The sequence below is a fragment of the Indicator indicator genome, chromosome 23 (genome assembly GCF_027791375.1).
Source record: "Indicator indicator isolate 239-I01 chromosome 23, UM_Iind_1.1, whole genome shotgun sequence".
NCBI lineage: Eukaryota > Metazoa > Chordata > Aves > Piciformes > Indicatoridae > Indicator > Indicator indicator.
This window is the reverse complement of record NC_072032.1, coordinates 338,926-359,924: the sequence shown is the minus strand read 5'-3', so window position 1 is coordinate 359,924 and position 20,999 is coordinate 338,926. Positions and strand designations below refer to the sequence as shown.

The window sequence follows — 20,999 nt, the reverse complement described above, 5'->3', positions numbered from 1 at the left end:
AGCCAGGATAGCTCTATCTCCCCTTGCTGGCTGTGGGAAGCAGCCAGGTTAGCTCTGATCTCCCCTTGCTGGCTGTGGGAAGCAGCCAGGTTAGCTCTGCTGCTCATGGAACCATACCCTTAATACATTTACACCCTGGTGTAATGATGTAATAGTCAGGAGTGGCTAAAGTAGCCTCTGTCCCTTGCCCTTCTCAAAGTGAGTTTGTTGCCTTTCAGGCAGAAAGGGCTGAGTGGCTGTGATTTACAGCCTGATGTGCTGCAGTGCAGGAGTGCTGAGCTGGGGTTCCTCAGGAGCTGAGGATATGAACTGTGATGGGATGAGTGTGGCTGTGTCTGCCTTTAGCTGCTGTGAAGGGAGCTGTTCCCAAGAGAGGAGCAGGTAGGGGTGGTAGCAGTTGCTGCTGCCCTGGTTTTCAGCTGCTGTGAAGTGTGTGTCAAAACCCACACTTGAGGAGGAGGTGCAGCAGAGCTGGGTTATCCTTCCTGAGAGAAGTTAAAATGACTAATTATCTGGGAAACACCTGGAGCTGGCAGGTGCCAGACAAGGCTACAGTGCTGTCCTTAGGGAAAGAGAATACTGTTTCTAAAGTTTATTCTGGCTTTCCTGATGCCAAGGTTTAAGGGCACCCAGCTAGTCTGTGGTAAGTGTTGAGTGCAGATGGGAAGCTGAGCTCTGAACAGGTTCTCTGAGTTTCAGTCTTTAGCGGATTGTGTTCAGATCGGATCCTCTAGAGGTGAGCACTGAGCTCCTGCAGCTGCCATGGAAAGAAGCTTTCTCCACCAAGTGAACATGAGGATCTGTCTTGTTCCCTGCCTCACTTGCATTAGTGGGCAAAGAAAAGATGCTTTTGTATTAAGAAATGGACCATCAGACTTTGCAAGTGAGCATCTTCTGGTGGCAAATGCACTGGGCTGAAAGTGTGCTCAGCACAGACCTGTCTCCAGGGAATGAGCTCACATCCCAAGGATCCTGTGCTAGGAGCCATCTCCCACTCTGCATAGCCCTGGCCTCCTCTCTCTGAGCTGTGGTAACTGATCTTGTGCTCCCCCACCATCTCTCAGGATCTTTTGTCTTTGGTGATCAGATCTTTGGGCAAGGTCCATCTCTCCATTCTTTCTATCCAAGGTGCAGCATGAAGCAGCTGGCACTCAGAGTGCCCTTTGTGTCTGACAGGTCGCTGCTTGGCTCCTTACCACAGGCTGCAAGCTGTGCACAGCCACCCCCTTATCTCTGAGCCCCTGGCCCTTTCCCCCTCCTATCTTAGACAGCCTGCAGCTTTAGCTGACCAAATACAGGCTTGTCTCCCTGCCTCCTGCCGCCCTCCCCTACCCTGTTTTGTTTTGAAGCCACAGTTGGCACAGCCCTGTGCCAGTTCATTTCACGGGCAGAGGAGCAGTCAGTGTCCCAAGTGCCCTGGCTCTGCCCTGCTGGCTCGCCTGGGTGTTTTCTCTCTCTCTGGAGAGTCTATTTTTGATGCTGGCTGAGCAGATGCAGCATTGGATATCTGCTCTTGTTACCCCTGTTAGTGCTCTGCAGATCTTTTCCCTGCCCTTGGCAGTTTACATCCCCACCAAAGAGCATAATCTCATTTGGGGCTCTCTAATCCTGTCCTCATTGCTTGGTCATTCTGTCACAGGCTGTGACTTCAAGTGGCTCAGTCCCCAGGAGCAGGATTAAGTGACTGGGAAGCAAATCCTGCTGCTCTTCCTGTGTTTGCAGTCAGTTCCCTGCTTCAGCCAGGGTCTCTGAGCTCTCTGCAGGAGAGAGATGCTGCCTTTTGTGGCATGGCAGTGGAGAACTGCACTTCCATTTGACCCAGGAAAGAGGGAAGCAAAGGTGGGGAGTGTCCTGTTGGGAGCCTCTGTGCAGTGAGCGGATTGTGCTGCTCAGGGACAGGGAGTTTCTTCACTTACCAAACCTACCAGGGGACACTGCTGGCTGCTCTGCTTCATGCCAGATCTGTAGTGGCCATACTGGGCCATGGCCAAGAACTGCAGAAGCCACAGTTTGAGAAACCTTTGGGGCCCTGTTAGTGTCCTCAGGAGGGCTGAGTTTGCTGCTTTTGGAAGGAGCTGCCTTTAAAGAATCTCCATTTCAGATCTAGAATCAAAGCTCTTGTGGCTGAGCTGTATCACACCAAAAAGTGAAGCAGCAAATGGCTTTCATTAGCCTGCCACTGGCCATGGTATGTTGTGAGCTGTTCCTGTCATGTTGTCACATATCTTTCATTCTCAAGCCTTGGAGAATCTTTTCCCCAAATCAACAAAAGCCCAGCGCTGTCTGAGCCACAGCCCCTGGGGGCTGGCTGCAGTTTCTTTTCCATGCTGGCTCTTTCGTTGGTGTCTCCAAGAGGCAGACAATAGCCAGGGGATGCACAGGACAGCAGAAGCAAACAAATTCGTACAGAGGGACCAGACTGGGAGAGACAATAACAAACAGTTCCCAGGAGAGGAAATGAGCTGCACAAACAAGAAGGGTGGATAGACTTAAGTATCCACCATCAGCATTAATGTCAGCTGGCTTCCCTTCCAGTCTTTGCTGCTGCCTGACACCACCAAAGCTGAGAGCTGTTCCAGGCTAGGCATGGCATGCAGACCCCAGCTGGCCATGAGGATGTGGCTGGTAGGATGCTGGTGTTCATAGAATCACAGAATGGTCTGGGCTGGAAGGGAGCTCCAAAGCTCATCCAGTCCAACCCTCTGCAGTCAGCAGGGACATTCTCCACTAGATCAGGTTGCCCAGAGCCCTGTCCAGCCTCACCTTGAATATCTCCAGGGATGGGTCCTTGGCCACCTCCCTGGGCAACCAGGTGGCAGAAGCAGTTTCCTCCTTCTCTCAGGCCTGTGCCCAGGGCATACAGCTGATGGCTTGGCTGTTAGCGAGGTTTGCCTGCAGCCAGGCTTGGTAACCCTGCTCCATGCAAACTGCTGCTCCAGGCCTGAGGGATTGCCCAGCCTTACCCTACTGCTCAGAAGTTCTGCCAGTCACCATGGCTGAGATGAGTGCCCTCTCTCCTCTGCCTCCATCAGTCATAAACCCCTCTGTTGTCAAGGTCTCAGGCCTGCATTCCAGGGCTGAGCAGGCACTGGGGGGTGTCTGCAGTGGAAGGCATCACCAAGTGTGAGGAGCAGAGTGGCAGTCAAGGGGCTGGGTCTGATTTGCTTTCCTCTTTAAGCACATGTGCAGGGTAACACACTGTCAGCTGGGGTTACGCAGTGCTTTCTCCATCTCTCTGGGAGAGCTGAGGAAGGGGGAACCTATGCTCAAGTCCTGCTTTTTCTGTATGAGTCCCTGCACATGGTGCCCACTCTCATGCTCCTGTCTCACCTTGAGAGTTTCTGCTTCAAGCAGTCCTTGTTCTCAGAGCTTTCTTGTGTGTTGCCACAATGGCTCTCTTTTTCCTTGCTAGGTCTCTCAGCTGCTTCATTTACACTTGTATTTGGACCAGAAAAAAGGGCAGGTAATCTGCTGAGTGCTTCTACTAACCCTTAGCTAATTTCTGCCTCCACATTGGAACTGTTTTCAGCTGAGATTGGTCTGAGGCCAGAGGCTGCTGTGCTTCCAGTGTGTACTGAGCTTTAAAAGCCTTTCACTTCATCAGCACAATGCCTTCCAGGTACTCTGCTGGCAACCAGAGTGGCTCCAGCAGCCAGGCAGGGAGCTTTGGACTTGGAAAACCCATCTAACTTGTCTCCTTGCTACTGCATTGGCCAAGCTGCTGTGTTTGCAGCTCTTCTCTTGCTAAAGGATCAAGGGAGCCTCTCTCCCACTGCTGTGATCCCATTATGGGATGATTGGGGTTGCAGTAAAGCTGCTGAGGCTGGGACACAGCAAGCATTTCCTGATAGGTGTGGTTGGGAAAGTCCTGCTGACACTCTAGGAACATCCACAGCACTTTGCAGTGCACATCTGCAGGATGCAGGCTGTGAGATGCATGCAGCCACATCTGCTAGCATGGAGCAGAACTGCTAACCAAAGGGACAGCAAGAGGAACATTAACAGGTTTAGTCTTGTGCTGGAAGTGTGGTGAGTGTGACTTAGTGCTCCCTTGCCTGTCCATTAACTGCTGCTCCTAAGCTGCAGGAGGCCAGCAGGTGCCATCCTGCAGTACTGCTGAACCATACTGAAAGCTGCTTTTCCATGACTTGATGTTTTGTAGTTCCTGGTTTGTGTCTCTTCACCATGCTGTGCTGCAGGTTGTACAGCTGCAGAATGGGGTTTGGAGGCATTAAAGATGTATAGAAGCCTGAGTAAACTCTGCAGCATTCTTTCAGGTTGTCAGACTGCCAGTAGGATGCAGTCTTTTTGTTTCTATTAGCTCACATGGGACTGTTTTATAAAGTGCAGAGTTTTAAACACTGTGCCTAGTTGTGTTTAGCTGCAGCCTTTGTACATGGAGTGTTGTCTTGGTTTAAGGAGCAAGACAGAGCTCTCTAGCTCTTCTCCAAAGAGTCACAGAGAACACTCCACACAGGGACTGGATAGAAACTGGGAAGTGTAATTGGAAATTCTGCAGTGCAAACCATACAAAGTACAAAGAAATCCATAGTCTGGGCTTAACACAGAAGCCCATTAAGCCAAAGTTTGCCCAGCCTCCACCCAACCAGGCCAAAAATCCAGACCTCAAATGCCCCTCCCCCCCACCTCCCATGCCTCTCTACTCCCCCCATAGCTAAACCCAGAGTGATGCAGATAGAAATCAGCCTTGCCCAGGCTGCTGGAGGCTGAAACCCTCCCCCATACCAAACAGGAGATGAGAGAGCAGGGAGAGGAGAAGGGGGAGAGGCAGCTTGTGCTGTCCCTTAAAAAGGCTAGATTCCCAGATTTCATTCTGGGAATGAAATAACTGAAATAACTTTCCATCCACCCCCAGACCTCTCTCTAGACCTCCTGTAAGATTTCTCTATGTTTTTTTAAAAGCATCCAGCCCCAAACCATGACAAGTATCCTTCATGACGGTTTTCCAGGCTGGTGAATCCATCTCCCTTTAAAAAGCTGCACTTCAAATGTGAATGCAAAGAGAAGTTACAGAGAGGTGAAGTAATGAAGAGAACTGCAGCTGTTCCTGATGCCTTTTGCAGTGCCTGTCACTATGCTGATCTCAGGCCTTGGGAAGCACCAGGATTTCTGTTCCTTCTAAGCCAATACTGTTTGCACCAGTGTGTGTGCTCTGGGACCACAGAGGTTAATGTCTGTTTGTGCAGATGGAGATGTCTGCAGCACTTGGAGGAAGGTAGCCTGCAGGTTAGCTGGCTCTGAAAGCTCAGTGCTCTGAGTTTGTCCTGTTCTTTACAGCCAAAGCAAGTAGAGAATGTGCTAGATGTGGGTGAGTAAGATCTGCCTGCACCACAGCTGCAGGTTTGACCCAAGCAGGCAGATGTTCCCAAATTAGTTGAGGATTGATGATTATGCCACATAGATGTGAGCTGGGACTTCCCTTAGGATCACAGATCAGCTTCTGCAGCCTAAATGCCCAAGGCTTGATGGGCTCTGCCCTAGTGCTGTTGGTAGTGCCATGAATCTAAGCAGGGGTGTCATCAAGTGGTGGCAGTTGCTGGAGGCATCCACAGGTCCTCTGTGGTGTTTGTCTTTTGTGCTATTGAGTGGCACTGAGCCCTGCCCCCAGCCTGATCCTTCTCTGCCCCCAAACAGAGGGAATTGTCTGTCCCATGAAGGGACCTAATAAGGTTGGTAGATGCTGGGAGAAGAGGCAAAGAAGCCTGAAGGAGTCCACTTTCAGCTTGTGCTGTACCTTCATCCAGAAGGTGAACTTCCGTAGGGGCCACAAGATGAGATGCATTTGGGAGCAGGTACACTGCAGTGAGCAGGGAACAGAGACCCACACATTGCCACCAAAACCTCATCTCCAACAGAATCACTCTCTGCTGGGTCACACTTGCCATGCTTACAGGAACAGTCTGTGTCCTAGGGAGAAGGTGGATGAGCTACAAGTTGAGTCTAGGCAGGCAGGCTTCTGCCCAGAGAGAGTAAGGCTCAGCCTGGAAAAGAGAAGGCTTCAGGGAGACCTAATAGCAACCTTCTAGTCCCTGAGTGGGGCTACAAGAAGGCTGCAGAGAGACTGTTTGCAAAGGTCTGCAGTAACAGGACAAGAGAAGAGCAGATTGAGATTGGATGTGAGGAACAAGTTCTGCACCAGGAGGGTGGTGGAACACTGGAACAGGTTGCCCAGGGAGGTGGTTGAGGCCCCGTCCCTGGAGATATTCAAGGTGAGGCTGGACAGGGCTCTGGGCAACCTGATCTAGTGGAGGATGTCCCTGCTGAGTGCAGAAGTGTTGGACTGGCTGAATTTGGAGGTTCCTTCCAACCCAGACTATTCTATGATTCCAGCAGCACTTTAGGCTTGTGTCCTAGGGAATGAAGTCACCAGAATGCAGGTCCCATGCTGGCAGCCTCAGACATCCTGACAGAGCAGTCTGTGTTCAGTGAGGGGGGAGTGGTGTCACCCAGTGCCCCACAGCCCTTCCATTACCTCTTCCAAAGGCTCTATGATACCATCCTGCTGGGTTGCTGTGACCACAGCTGCTGTCACGTGGTGGCTGCTGTCTTGCTCTAGGATGAAGTTGCCCCAGAGGAGCGTGTACATGCTGCACACATAGCTCTGACCTGCAGCACAGACATAGCTCCAGCACCTGGATCTTCTTGCATGTGCAGTGTGCTGAAGTTCTTGGGACATGTCCCCTATCTGTAGCAGTTGGAAGAGCATCTGCATGGTCATGGCCAAGACAGTGAACAAAAATCCCCCAAACAACTGCTCTTCATCTGCCCTATGATTGCTTTCCCCAAACCTGGTCCCAGATGTGTGCAGTGCAAAATGTGTTGTGAGAGAAAGCTACAAACTTGTTTTTTCTTTTGTTAAGAAACGGTAAGTCTGATTGTGGAGTGTTAGGGCTGGATAAAGTCTGTGCTGCTAAAACTTGTAGCTGCAGCAGTGCACACCCTGACAGTGCTGCGATTTCAAATGTCTGTGACTTCTCCTCAGCAGCTGCTGCTCTGACAGGGAAATTGAGGCTGGTAGCAGCTGGGTCTGGGGTAATCATCACTTCTGTCGTGTTTCTGTTTGTGATCATGTAGAAATGTGACAGAGAGTTGTGTTATTTTGTGCCCTTTGAGCAACCAAGTGTGTCCCTGCAGAGACCAAAGGCGCAAAAGTGGGGAGGGAAGCCAGCAGGTGTTGCTGGTTCTGCATTGGCCTCCCCCAGCCTCAGCCTTTGCTGTCCCTGGAGTTTATGATTTGGACAAACTATTTGATGGGCTGGTGGGAGCAGTAATGTTTTGCTATTATCTGTGTGCTGTGAAACCTTGAGCTTGGCTTTTAGAAGCTCAAGTAAAATGGAAAAGATCAAAGAAAGACAATTTCAATTTATTTTTTTTCCTGGGTCAAGTCACAGTTTAGCAGAGCTGCCTTGACTGTATGGTGAAGGCTGTGGCTGTGTGTGACCTGCCAATGCAGCAGCTGCTCAGGTGACAGACACAGATCAGGTCCTTGTTTCAGATCTCTCTTTGGTGCCTTTGATCATTACCTGCTGCTCTATCCCAAGTTGCAAGGCAAGGATATTAACATTTCTTCTTCCTTGCAGTGCAAAAGGTGCCTGAAGTGTCATCTTCCCTGCCAGGCTGGGCTGACACACGTGCTTCTGCTCTGACTCATGTCCACACACATAAATGACTCCCTGGAATGAGATGGCATTTGGGTTAGCTGAGCTGAGCTAGGTGGCTGGAGGAGGGTAAATCCTGGAGCCCTGCTGACACTTGAGCTGGCAGTGCAGGAGGAATCCTGCGCTCAGGTTACATCAGCTGCTAACCTCCAGCTTTCCTGCTCCAGTCATTCTGCAGCAGCAAAACAGTCTGACTGCCTTGGGCTTACTCAGCCAGGGCTCTGTCTGTTGGATGCAGACTGCAGGGTGGGATGGCTTCTGGTATCTTTAAATGAGCTACTAAGATTAGGCTGGCTGTGCAGACTGCAGAACCCAACCAGAGCAGCCTGCATGAGCTGTGGGCAGCTGAGCTCAACCCAGCTGAGCAGCCAGGCAGGGCACCTGCAGTATAGCAGCCCAGGGGCACTGCACAGTAAATGTACCCTCTCTGGCCTGAGAGGAAGAACTGCTGTACTCTGAACAGGACAGACTGCTGGAACAGGCTGCACAGAGAACTTGTGGAGTCTGCAGATGCTCAAAACCTGCCTAGATGCCATCCTGGGCAAACCAGCCTTAGCAGGGTGATTTACAGAGGTCACTTCCAAGCCCCGTCATTCTGAGAATAACCTGAACTGCCTCTTGGAGTGAGAACACATCCCAGCAGTGGCTGATCAACTCTTGTTGCAGGTTGGAGAGTGAGATGGCAGAGGTGGGCTCTCAGGACTCCGCTGCCAAGCACACAAAATCAGCACAATATAATGTCTTGGTGTAGAAGCCAAAAAGCTCACAGAATGGTCTGGGTTGGAAGGAACCTCCAAACTCATCCAGTCCAACCCCTCTGCACTCAGCAGGGACATCCTCCACTAGATCAGCTTGCCCAGAGCCCTGTCCAGCCTCACCTTGACTATCTCCAGGGATGGGGCCTTAACCACCTCCCTGGGCAACCTGTTCCAGCCTTCTCTTTTCCAGGCTGAGCCTTACTCTCTCTGGGCAGAAGCCTGCCTGCCTAGACTCAACTTGTAGCTCATCCACCTTCTCCCTAGGACACAGACTGTTCCTGTAAGCATGGCAAGTGTGACCCAGCAGAGAGTGATTCTGTTGGAGATGAGGTTTTGGTGGCAATGTGTGGGTCTCTGTTCCCTGCTCACTGCAGTGTACCTGCTCCCAAATGCATCTCATCTTGTGGCCCCTACGGAAGTTCACCTTCTGGATGAAGGTACAGCACAAGCTGAAAGTGGACTCCTTCAGGCTTCTTTGCCTCTTCTCCCAGCATCTACCAACCTTATTAGGTCCCTTCATGGGACAGACAATTCCCTCTGTTTGGGGGCAGAACTTGTTCCTCACATCCAATCTCAATCTGCTCTGCTCTAGTTTGAAGCCATTGTCCCTGGTCCTTTCCCTGCAGGCCTTTGCAAACAGTCTCTCTCCATCCTTGTAGCCTCTTCAGGTAGTGGAAAGTCACTTTTAGGTATGCCTGAATGGAGCCCTCTCTTCCCCAGGCTGAAACAGCACAGTGGTTGTGTGGAGACTTCAAACACAGAATGCAGAGAGATCTTAACCAAATATTCCGTACAATGAAGAGGAAAATCCATGTGTAGCTCCCTGGCTAGGTCCACCAGGTGACTCTGCCCTAGAAGGGACACTTCCATTTTCCTCAGATGATTCATAGTTCTGCTGGGGATGCCTTGGGACAGTGCTGGAGAAGTTTTGGTCATCTGCTGTTTGCTTTTTGGCAGTGCAGAGCAGTGCTGCATGGCCTGCCCGTGGCTGAAGTGCCATGCTGTGGGGCTGGGCAGGAGGTGTTCAGTCCAGCTTGCTTGTACAAAAAGCTTCAGGCTGAGAAGTGGGGAGATGACTGACCCAGCAGGTGTTTTGAGGGGTGACAGTGCAGCCTGTCACAGGGTGAGTCGTTACAGGCACCTGATGCCTTCTCCATTCACAGTGCCTAAAGTACGGTGCCAAGTGCCCTCACCATGAGAAGGACCTGGAGCTGCTGGAGAGGGTCCAGAGGAGGCCATGAAGAGGCTGGAGAACATCCACTATGGGGGGGACAGGCTGGGAGAGTTAGGGCTGTTCAGGCTGGAGAAGAGAAGGCTGCAGGGAGACCTTAGAGCAGCCTTCCAGTACCTGAAGGGGCTCCAGGAGAGTTGGGGAGGGACTTCTGACAAGGGCTGGGAGTGGCAGGACAAGGGGCAATGGCTTTGAGCTTGAGGAGGGGAGATTGAGAGTGGAGATGAGGAAGAAATTGTTGAGAGTGAGGGTGGGGAGAGACTGGAACAGGTTGCCCAGGGAGGTTGCTGTCCCCTGCCTGGAGATGTTCAAGACCAGGCTGGATGAGGCCTTGAGCAAGCTTGGCTGATGGGAGGTATCCCTGCCCATGGCAGAGGGTTGGATGATGATCCTTAAGGTCCCTTCCAACCCAACCCATTCTGTGAACTGTACATGAGATCCCTTAAGCAGCACTGCTACACCAGCACCCCCAGGGCAGTGAACACTTTGCCTTCCCCATGCCAGTGCCCTAGGGAACAGGTAGTGCTGCCTAACTGTTTGAGCAAGGAGGGAGCCCTCTCTTGCCCTTGATCATAGGTGGTCAGGATGAGTCCCTTCTCCGTGCCACGCCAGTACCAGCATGCACTCCCCACTGGCCCCTCACCTGCAGCCTGGTTTTGAGGGCAGGGTACCCAGCTCTGCAGCCTGGAATGGAGCAGTGCTGTGTGCTGGTCCAGCCCCACTCTAGAGCCCTCTGGCAGCACTCAGGCTGTACTGCCACCTGTGCACTGCTTGGGCAAACAGGAATCTAAATGAGAGCCCTGTGTGACTTGCTGCCTGTGGTGGCCACTTGGGCTCAGCAGGGTTAATCAGTATTTTCTGTAGTTGGCTGCCTTGCTGATTTCATCTCAGTCACATCATCCACTGAGTGTTGCCTGACTGCCAGTAGCAGAGATGGTTTCAGAACCAGGCTCTGGGTGTTTGTCTCGGTACTTTTTCAAGGCTGTATGTTGTGAAGTATCTTTCAGACCCTCCTCCCCTCAACAAAATGCTAAGATCTAAATGTTCTTTATATCAGTTGTGCTTTCTACATTCTGAATGTCCCTTAATGTATCAACCAGAGGATGGAGAAGTCCTGCACAGGTCCTGTTTGCTGGCATTTTCACTGCATGGCTCTGGGGTAGGGCAAGGGTTAGAGAATTCAGGAGTTGGCTTGCAAGCAGCTCTTTGATGGGTGTGCAGCTTTCTGATGGGCTGTGGTTTGAACTGAAAGGTGTCTGTTAACCAGCCCATCCTGCACATGCAGCAGCTACATTCACCAGGGAATATTTGTTGTCTGATTGAGAGCTAGTCTGAAATGAAAGAACAATTTTTTGTTAGTTTCTTTCTTTCTTAAGCTGCAATTAAAAAAACACCAAAACACCCAGCCAAACAACAACATAAAAAACCAAGCAGCAGCAACAGCAGAATATTTCTCTGCATTTCTTTAATGTCTTTATTAATGACCTGTGTGAGGGCTTGACGCACCCTCAGTAAGCCTGCAGATGACACCAAGCAGATGACACCTGCTAGAGGGTAGGGAAGCTTTAGAGGGGGATCTGGACAGGTCAGAGCCATGGGCCAAGGCTCATTTGATGAGGTTCAACAAAGCCAAGTGTCACGTTCTGCACCTGGGTCACAACAACCCCATGGGGAGCTACAGAGTTGGGGATATGTGGCTGGAAAGCTGCAACTCAGAGAGGGACCTGGGGGTGCTGGTTGGCACTCACTGCCCATGAGCCAGCAGTGCCCAGGGGGCCAAGAAAGCCAAAGGCCTCCTGGCTGGCATCAGAAGCAGGGTGGGCAGCAGGGACAGGAGGTGACCATCCCCCTGTGCTCAGCACTGGGGAGGCCACACCTCGAGTGCTGTGTTCAGCTCTGGGCCCTCACTGCAGGAAGGACATTGAGGGGCTGGAGCCTGTCCAGAGAAGGGCTGGAGCCCCTAGGCTAGAGGAGGGGCTGAGGGAGCTGGGGGTGTGCAGGCTGGAGAAGAGGAAGCTGAGGGAGACCTCACTGCTCTCTGCAGCTCCCTGAGGGGAGGTTGGAGTGAGGAGGGGACAGCCTCTGCTCCTTGGTGGCAAGGGACAGGAGCAGAGGAGATGGTTCCAAGCTGCATCAGGGGAGGCTCAGGCTGGCTCTCAGGAAATCTTTCTGCACTGGAAGGGTTCTCAGACATTGGCAGAGGCTGCCCAGGGCAGTGCTGCAGTCCCCATCCCTGGGGGTGTTCTGGGATTCTGTAAAGTTTTTATTACTTTGAAGTTTCAATTTTTCTGTGCTCTGGACATTGTGTGACTGAGAATGGTGAATATCATCATAAATGAGTAACTTCTAAAGGGATTTATTTTGCAGACCATTTCATTGTGTTTCTGAATCCAAGCCCCGATTGGATTCAGGTCCTAGAGAAAAAAAAAAAAAAAAGAACCTACTGGAAAGATGCAACAATTTCCTGCTCCTTTGGATGTGGCCAGGGTTACTCTGAGAGCAAATTGCTGAACAGAGATGATCACCACCACAAGTCTGAACGACTTTGTGCATAGAACCACTCCAAAATGCAGAGCAAAGGGAGGCAAATGCTGCTTTTAACAGCTCATTTTTGACCTCACTAGGTTACTGGCCCAGGCAGTTTTCTCTCTTCTTCTTGTCTGATCTCACTGAGCAAGAGGTAAGAAGGCTCAAAATACACTGTGGAACCTAACTCCCTTTTCTGTTGTTTGCCTACTTGTTTGACTAGGGACAGGGGGCCCTGTCTGAGCGGCTCAGGAGCTTTAGCATGCAGGATCTGTCAACCATCCGCGGGGACAGCAGCAGCAGCAGCAGTGCTCCTGCCTCAGTCACCGTGCGAGCCGGCAGCAAGCAGAGCCAGCCCAAGGCGTCCCGCAGCGCCGCCCAGGGCAGCGGCGGCTCAGGTGAGTGAGGGGAAGGGCACAGCCCAGAGAGTGCAGCCGGATAGGAGCGCAGCAGAACGTGCAGCACACAGGCTGAGCGTGCTGCTGGGTCTCTTGGCGCTTCAGAAAGCTGCACCTGGCACCAAGGATGGCACTGGAGCACAAGGGCATGAGTCCTTGCAGCTCCAGATGAGGAGTTAGGCTCTGAAGTGGGGGCTGCAGGTCACAGTGGGGTTTCAGTGAGAAGGAAAATGTAAAAAGAGGGGAGAAGGATGCAGAGCAGTGGGCAAGGGCCTCTATAGGGTGGTACAGCCTCTCTCTCACGTCCCCTAAACACAGGTGTGAGCTCCCAGGGTGTCTGTTTCAGCTGGGCACACCTGCAGGTCTTTCAAACTATGCAATAGCTGTTACAACACTTGACAGCTGGAGTTCCAGAGCTTGTCACTGGTGACGCCTGTTGAGAAACAAAACCCACCTGAAGCACTGCTACGAGCAGAACCCCATATCTGACAGCTGTGTGTGCTGTGATGAAGGAGGTCAGCATAAGCACAAAACCAGATGCAAACCATTTCACTGAAGATAGCTTTGGAGATCTCAAAACCTGAGACATGGGAGGTTGTCCCATGTAGGGGGTTCTGGGTGGCTTCTGGGGTTCCTCAGCACCACCAAAGATCATGGAGCTGGACTGCTGGGATGGGAAGCCACAGGAAGCTGCAGGTATGGTGCACTTGGGGCTTAAGCTAGTAGCTTGGGCTTGTGCTGAGGTCTGTGCAGACACCCACTGGGTTCAAGCCTACAGAAACCAGTACCCCTCCAAGTCTGCTCCAGTTTTGGAGTGTGTTAGAAATGTCTTCCTGAAGAGCATCCTCCCAGCAGCTCTGTGCAGGTGCTGAGAGTTCTCATAGCTCACGGTGTCTGTTTGGTTTAACATCATCTCTTGAGTAAATTCTCTTTCCAGACCAGCTGCAGGAGTTGCTGGAGGTGCCCAGTGGGTTTGCTCTGGTATTTATGTAAGGCCGTGTTGGGATGCACCACCTCTGGCTGTCCCAGCTCACTGAGTGGCTTCAGTCAGGTCCCTAATCTAGGAGCCTGCTTGCAGGCTGCTTCCCCACCCACAGACGGTCTGGAGAAGCAACCCCAGAGGGTGACTTCACTCAGAGGTGATGGCATTGTGCCACTTGGAAGACCACAGCCACTGTTTCATTCTTGCTTTCAGTAAGATAAGTGGAAGGTGTGGTCCTGGTCTCTCTAGTCTTTGTGCTGCTTTGGGTGGACTTGACACTGGTCAGGCCACACCTTGAATACTGCATTCAGTTTTGGGCTCCTCACTCCAAGAAGAATATTGAGGGGCTGGAGCAGGTCCAGAGAAGAGCAACAAAGCTGGGGAAGGATGTGGAGAAGAGGATTGGGGAGGAGCAGCTGAGGGAGCTGGGGGTGTTTAGTGTGGAGAAGAGGAGGCTGAGGGGAGACCTCATTGTTCTTGACAGCCCCTGAGAGGAGGCTGCAGTGAGGTGGGGGTTGGGCTCTGCTCCCTAGTCTCAGGTGATAGAAGGAGAAGAAATGACCTGAAACTGTGCCAGAGGAGGGTTAGGTTGGAGGTCAGGAAAATTTTCTTTTCTGCAGGAGTGGTCAGGGATTGGAACAGGCTGCCCAGGGAGGTGGTGGAGTCCTGGAGGTGTTAAAAAAAACTGTGGCCATGGCACTTGGGGCCATGGTTTAATGGCCATGGTGGTGTTGGGTTGGTGGCTGGACTGGATGATCTTAGAGGGCTTTTCCAACCCAAACCATTCACTTATTCTCTGACACAATGATGTCTGCAGTCAGAATGTCCAAGAGCCCAGTGACCAGAGTCAGGACTATGATGTGTGTATGAGTGTGGTCCATCAGCCAGCCTGCACCACATCTTGGGGCTGTGTTCAGAGGAATCCAGCACCATGCTAGACACAGCAAGTCCAGACATGGTCCCTTTGCTCCACCTGCCCCATTTCTTTAGGGTGTTGCACCCAGGGTCTGCTGCTGCCTGTCACTGTGCTCTCTGTATGTGTAACACAGATACACTGAGCAGGTTGTGAGCAAGGACTGCAGAACAGATGGCACACAGGTGCTGTTCCTGCCCCAAGCCCTCAGCAGCCCCAACTGCCACACAGAAACATGAGATTGCTCTTCATGTTCCTGACAGAGAGATAATATGACTTAGGCTGATGTCAGGAGGAGCCAGCAAAAATACCTTGGACTGACATGAGGGTGACCTGGCTCTTTCCTTGTAAAACATCCTGGAAGCCATAAGGTGTTAGAAAGCCTGACAGCAGTAGCTGGGAGACACAAACCAGCTTCCAGAACATCAAATGTTGTGCCTATGGTCGGAATGGAGACTTTTAGGGAAGGCTTGAAGGAATGGGCCCTGGTCTGCAAAAGAAGCAGGATGGTGGTTAGGAAATAAGGCAGGAATTCACACCTTGCTGTATTGCAAAGTGCTGGCATGGCCTGGAGCATGCCTTGGTGTTTGCCAGACAGAACAAGTTGTGCTTCCCATGCCTGAGAGCTGTATGTGGTAGAAGGTGCTTGTGTGTGTTAAGGGCAGCACGCTACAAGACTTCTTGGGTGGCTTTCCTGCAGTAAGCTCAGTGATTATAACATGTAAAATTCCTGTGGAAAAGTCCAGTCTCTGGATTGCCCCAGTTCTGCCAGAGGCTTTCTCTGGTTGCAGTAGCAGAGCTCTATCTTGCCACTACCCCTGGGAAGTTTCCTTTTCATTTGTGTTTTCCCTTCTTTTATTCTGTCCTTTGTTTCCCAGTGCAGGCATCTGGGGAACTGCACATGTGTGAGACTCCTGCTGATCTTACAGCAAGAATCCATTAATTCCTTCAGATGCTGCCATGCTCACCCATTTCCCTACACCCTCTGTCCCTACCAAACTGCTGCAGCCCCCTGCAGGGGCAGGAAACAGAAGCCTGTTTGGTTGAGGTGCTGCTGCAGTGGGGTCTGCCTAAGCAGGGGCATTACTGGGCCTCAGCCAGCCTCACCAGTGGGCAAGCTGAGCAGTGCTAGAGCTGTTTTAACCCTTTGTGCTTCAGGACTGGTGTCCCCATGCCTGGGAGCCTGGGACCATTGCTTGGCCCTCAGGATCAGGCCTTTGATGGCAAGGCAGAAGCACACAGCAGTGCCTGGAGAGTGCTTTCCACCTCCTGTTGCTGCTCTCAGGTGGCTGCAGGGATCTGAAGGGGCTGAAGGATGAGTTTTGGATCTAGGACAGCACAAGGGAAAAAGAGCAGCCTTATGGTAAGGAGATGTCAAGTGCTGGCCTCAGGTGATGGCACAGCGCAGCTGAGGGCAGTCAAGCTGTCAGTAGTGCAGAGCTGTAGACTTGGGAAGAAATCCTGATCTTTGATCTAGGTAAAAAATGATTTTTTCACTATTGTTGAGGAATTAGCTTTAACTCAGACTGATGTGCTGATCTGCCTTCTGGAAGCCTCCAAGATACCTGTTCTGGGAGACCTTTGGGAAGACTTGTTATGAGATCAGAGGACCAGGAGCTGGGAGCTCCCCAGCCAGCTTTGTTGCTGGATGAGTGGTGCCTGGCAGCACACTCACGGCAGCCAGGCCAAGCCAAGAGATGGCTCTTTAGGCTGAGGTGAGAGGACTCTAGATGGGTCCCATTGCCTGAGCAATGGAAAGGCAGACAGACTTGGTGTGCAGGTTTGTGTTGCTGGTTCCAGCCCTGCTGGGTAACTGTTTAAGAGCAGATGTGTTATCTGGAAGTGACAGGAAAAATGGGTGGGGGTGGACAGGGGTCTGTTGTCCTCCCTGCATAGATCAGACTGCTGAGACTCAGTTTTGACAGGATAAAACCACTCAACTTCCCCTGTGAGCATCAGGGGTGGTTCAGGGTCTGGTTTCACATCTCTCAGATATGTTTCCAAACCCACTGAAAACTGGGAAAAGAGTCTCCTGACGCTGGTGGAGCTTGGCTGTGGCCAAGAGCTGGCTGCAGGACCACACTCAGGCTGCATTAAATAACTGCTCAGCTTGTTTCAATTCAGTGTTGTTGTGTTTGGGCCATGCCTGGTGCTGATGAGGTGGATTTCTGAACCTGAGTGCCCTCTTCACACAAAGCAGTGTGTGAAGAGCTTAGCATTTGGTTAGTGATAGCCACATGCAGACGCAGCACAGGTTTCTTTCTGCCTGCTGAGGAGTATCTCAGGAGGCCAGGGAAATGCCTCCTGCTCTCCTCTGCTTTTTGCTGCTGTTTTGTTTTCATTTGGCTGCCTTTTGGTGGTGCCTGCTGTGCACTCAGCAGCCCTGCTCGTGTGTGCAGCCTTTGCTCCAGGTGCTCAGGATGGATCCACACCCATCCCATGGAAAGAGCCTCGTTGTCCTCTTCCTCCTCCTCCTCACAACCACCAAAAGCCACACAGGAAGGGGCAGAGGCTGCTTTTGCCGTCGTTTGTGTGTGGCTGCTGCCCTCACACAGCACACTGCGAGGCATTGCCACATCTGTGCCACCTTCCTTTGACAACACACCAAGGGAGCACTTGGCAGGCTACCCCCTGCTCTCTCCAGCTGCCCTTTTGCTTTGCTTGGTTCAGTGTCCTGGCACCCTGGTGAGCAGCCTGTGATATGACAGAATCACAGAAACGTTCAGGTTGGAAAAGAGCCTCAGGATCACCAGGTCCAACTCTACAAAGTTCACCCCAAAACCATATTGCCATAGTTTAGCTTCCACACAGGCTCCATCCTGTGCTGCTTCCATGGGCAGAGCCACCACTGCCTTTAGGACCTGTGAATGTTGTGTGGCTGCTCATCCTCATGGGAGGCTGGCAGCTCCAGAAGCACATTACCAAATACTTGAGATGATCCTGGCAGAAGTTGTTGTGGCAGAAGTCACCACTCCATGCAGGGCCATGTCTCTATTACCAGTGGGGGCTTCTGCCCTTCTTAACCTTGTGGGATTGCCTCAGAAGCATCCTGGAGAGTGCAGATAAAACTTACTGCCTTGTGCTGAGAGCTGGAGTGGGCTGCTGGCTCCCGTGCCACACAGCTCAGTCTCATAGCTGATGCAAACACATCTCCTGGTCAGTGGTGCCAGTGGAAGCCTCCAGTGTGGGCTGTGCTTTTGGGTGAGTCAATGGGACAGAGCTCATTGCCCCATGGGGCAGCGTCCAGAGCTGGCAGAGACACCCTCTCTGCTGCCTAGACTCTGTGCCCTTTGTGCTTAAGCTTACCCCAGGCACAGATCATTCCCTGCTGGAATGAGCTCAGAGCAGAAATGTGCAGTGTGTTCTCTGACACTCACTGCTCCTCTGTGCTTCTTGGGTTTGCACCTAAGCACTGCAGGACAGAACAAAGGTGAGAGGGTATCAGCATTCAAGATGTGTCCTCATCCACCAGAAGAACTTCAGAGAGCTGTGGCAGAACAACCAGTGTGTGTGTCTGTTGCAGGAGCTCTCGAAGAAGAAGCTATCCTGCACCTTTGATAGCTACCTTCTGTGTAAAATCAGAACCTAATCCCAGAGCAAATCTCCTGAGGTTGGTTGAGCCTCATCTCTTTAATGTGCAGGCCATAGTTTCATGGCAGCATCCAGCTGATGTGAGCAGCACTCATGGAAAAGCTGTGAGCCAGCTGCTTGCTCCTGCCCCACACCATCCTCTGCCTTGGAGATGTTTCAGTGCTGACCCCAGTCAGGGAGCTGGTTCAGGTTAAATGCTATTGCTTGCTTCCAGACTGCTCTTGACCTGGGTCGCATCCTCAGGCTAGCAGAGAACAGCAACCCAGACATTAGCCAGGGGACAGGGAAGGTGAAGGTTGGAATGTGAGGGGCAAGGGATGTCTGCTTCCGGCAGCAGCACTGATGTGTGCTGGTGTAAAATGACTGTGAAACTGGTACAGTGCAGGATAATCACGACCAAAGGAGTTGCACAGAGCTCGAATATTTACTTTCTCTTCAAAAGCTTTTTTTAAAATCTGGAGTCACTGATACCATTGTGAGGGATAAATTGGAAGGCTCAACCCGGGAAAGGTCTCTAGGCTGCTTCCTGGAGCACAAGATGAAGCTGTGATGAGACCTGTGTGAAGATCTGTACTGAAGGGTGCAATGCAGTCCCCTGGCTGCAATTCCTGCAGAGCTCCTCAGCATGTTCCTGATCTGGGAGGATGAGGGATCCAGGGACAGCTTTCCTTCAGAAGCTGCATGAGTGGCTGCAGCAGTGCTTATAGTAGTCTGAAGCTACTGAAGCCCCCCAGAGCGTGCAGCAGGACAAGTGCCAGTCTTGCCCCCTGTGTTTCTTAGCATAGATCTCGGCACTGTCTCTCCTTGCTTGTCACTCTCCCTGCCGCTCCTAGTCAGGAGTTACTTCTGTTCAGTGACCTGAGAACAGAGCCAGGTAGCTGGGCATGGTCCTAACCTTCACCCTCGGCCTGGCTGTGGCACAGTGGGGCCATGAAGCCACATCAGAGCAGTGCCAGGTGTGCCGAGAGAGGTGCAGCTGAGCCTGGTGAATCCCTAACGCCTGGCTCCTCTTGCAGTGTGCTCCTGCTGCTCCATGTGCCGGCTCCTCACAGGTGAGTGCTGCTCCCCCGCGCCCCTCGGGCATGGCTCCTGCCGCTCCACAGCTGCATGCCAGTGCCGGGGCTGGGCTGCTGTGAGCTGTGTGTGTGCTGATGGCCAGCACTGCCCTGCTGCTCACCCCTGCCAGCCTAGCCTGGGCACTGCTCTCTGGAGAAGAGCCTCAGTCCTTCCTGCTCTGGAGAGTGAGCACCGCTGTGAGTGCCCAGGGTGCCCCAGCACCACTCCAAGTGCCCGGGGTGCCCCAGGACCACTATAAGTGCCTGGGGTGCCCCTGCACCACAGTGAGTGCCAGGGTGCCCCAGCACCACTTCAAGTGCCTGGGGTGCCCCATCACCGCTGTGAGTGCCAGGGTGCCCCAGCACCACTCCAAGTGCCCGGGGTGCCCCAGCACCGCTCCGAGTGCCTGGGGTGCCCCAGCAATGCTCTGAGTGCCCCATGTACCCAGCACCACTGTGCAGCCACTGGCAATGCAGCAAGGCAGCCCTGCCCCAGTGCCAGCCGTGCTTGACTCTGTTCCCTAGGGACTGACACCTGTCTGTGTGTTGGTGGAGAGGTGTTTGGATGTCTAGCAAAGGCCAGCAGCAGCTCCTGTTGTGACAGAAGGGACTGGGCAGTCTGTGCCTGAGATGCTCTGGGGCAGTGTCCCTCCTGTCCCCAGCCTGGGTGGTGCCTACAATCCTAGGAGTGTAGTGAAGAGTTTAGCTGCTGGTGATCTTCCCAGTGCTGCACCAATTACCATGGTTGGTAAGAACTGAGCTGTATCACTTCTGCATTTTGTTCCAGAGCCAGGTGAAAGGGGGAGGAGTCCTCTGATGTGGGCATGCCAGAGGAAGGGGCTGCCAAGCAGCCTGTCTAGGAAGAAAGAAGAAATCCAGATGGCAGTGCCTAGTGCTGGTGGAAGCAGAAGACCTTCATGATCCCTTTACTGCTCACCTCATGTGTTTGTTGGTTGTGCACACTGCAATCTGCCTGGGAAGACAGCAGAGGGACTGAAGGATCAGGTGCCACCGTGTACCACCGTGCCACAGTCATCACTGCTGGCTCCTGGCCCTGTGGTGTGCTTTCCTGCTGCCTGGCATCAAGTGCCATGCTGCCCTGAGCAGCACTGCTGCTTGGAGGCACTAGTGCCAGCCTGACCCAGGCTCCTTGCAGACTGTGCAGGTGGCAAACAAACTTCCTTACCTGGTTTGTCACCTTCCTGTTGTCCTTGTCTGGCTCTTTGCCCCAGAACACCTGGGGACAGTGTACCCCTGTGCAGAACGAAGCCTATGTAAGGTGCAGTCAGTTTAAGGCATCATGAAGCCTTTGCAGTCACAGTGCATTTTGTTAGCACCCTTCTCATTTTTAGGGATTGAACTGCAAAGTGTTGCTTATAAAAGAGTCACTGAATCCATAATGCTTAATGCTCCCCAGGTAGACTGAAGTCACTCAGTCGATGGTGCCAAAGCAGCAGTCAGCCCAATGTGCTCACAGATGGGACCCAAAGTCATGTTGCTCTGGTGCAAATGGTGTGCCCTGGCTTTCAGACTGGCTTGCATTGCTGTCTTTGTGCACTAGGGACACAGTCCAGCCCCTAGACCACATCAGCAGGGCTGTGCTGAGGCCGTGTCTCGAGAGGGTTCCTTATGTGGTCACAGGTTGCCCTCTCTCTGTCTCCAGGGCAGTAGCTGTATTAATGCACTCGCAGACAGCAGCCTGCCATTCAAAATGCTCCTTTGGAAGTGCAGCTTTGGGAGCTTAGAGACCTGGTTCTGTGATGTCACTACACCTCTTCCAGCTCCACAGAAAGCAGGGGGAAGGAAGAAGTTGTGTTTGTTCAGCCGGGGACGAAGCTGTCCTGAGCTGCTGGCTCTCAGCTTTCC

At 52.4% G+C, this 20,999-nt stretch overlaps 1 protein-coding gene across 1 annotated transcript in view; it reads left to right on the top strand.

Annotated features, from left to right (window-relative positions):
- Nucleotides 1-20,999, top strand: part of REEP1 (receptor accessory protein 1) — a 49,579-nt gene that overhangs the window by 16,776 nt on the left and 11,804 nt on the right. The window contains 3 exon segments of the mRNA XM_054391546.1: nt 3,413-3,463; nt 12,418-12,592; nt 19,095-19,130. Of these exon segments, the coding sequence (XP_054247521.1) occupies nt 3,413-3,463; nt 12,418-12,592; nt 19,095-19,130 (262 nt within the window).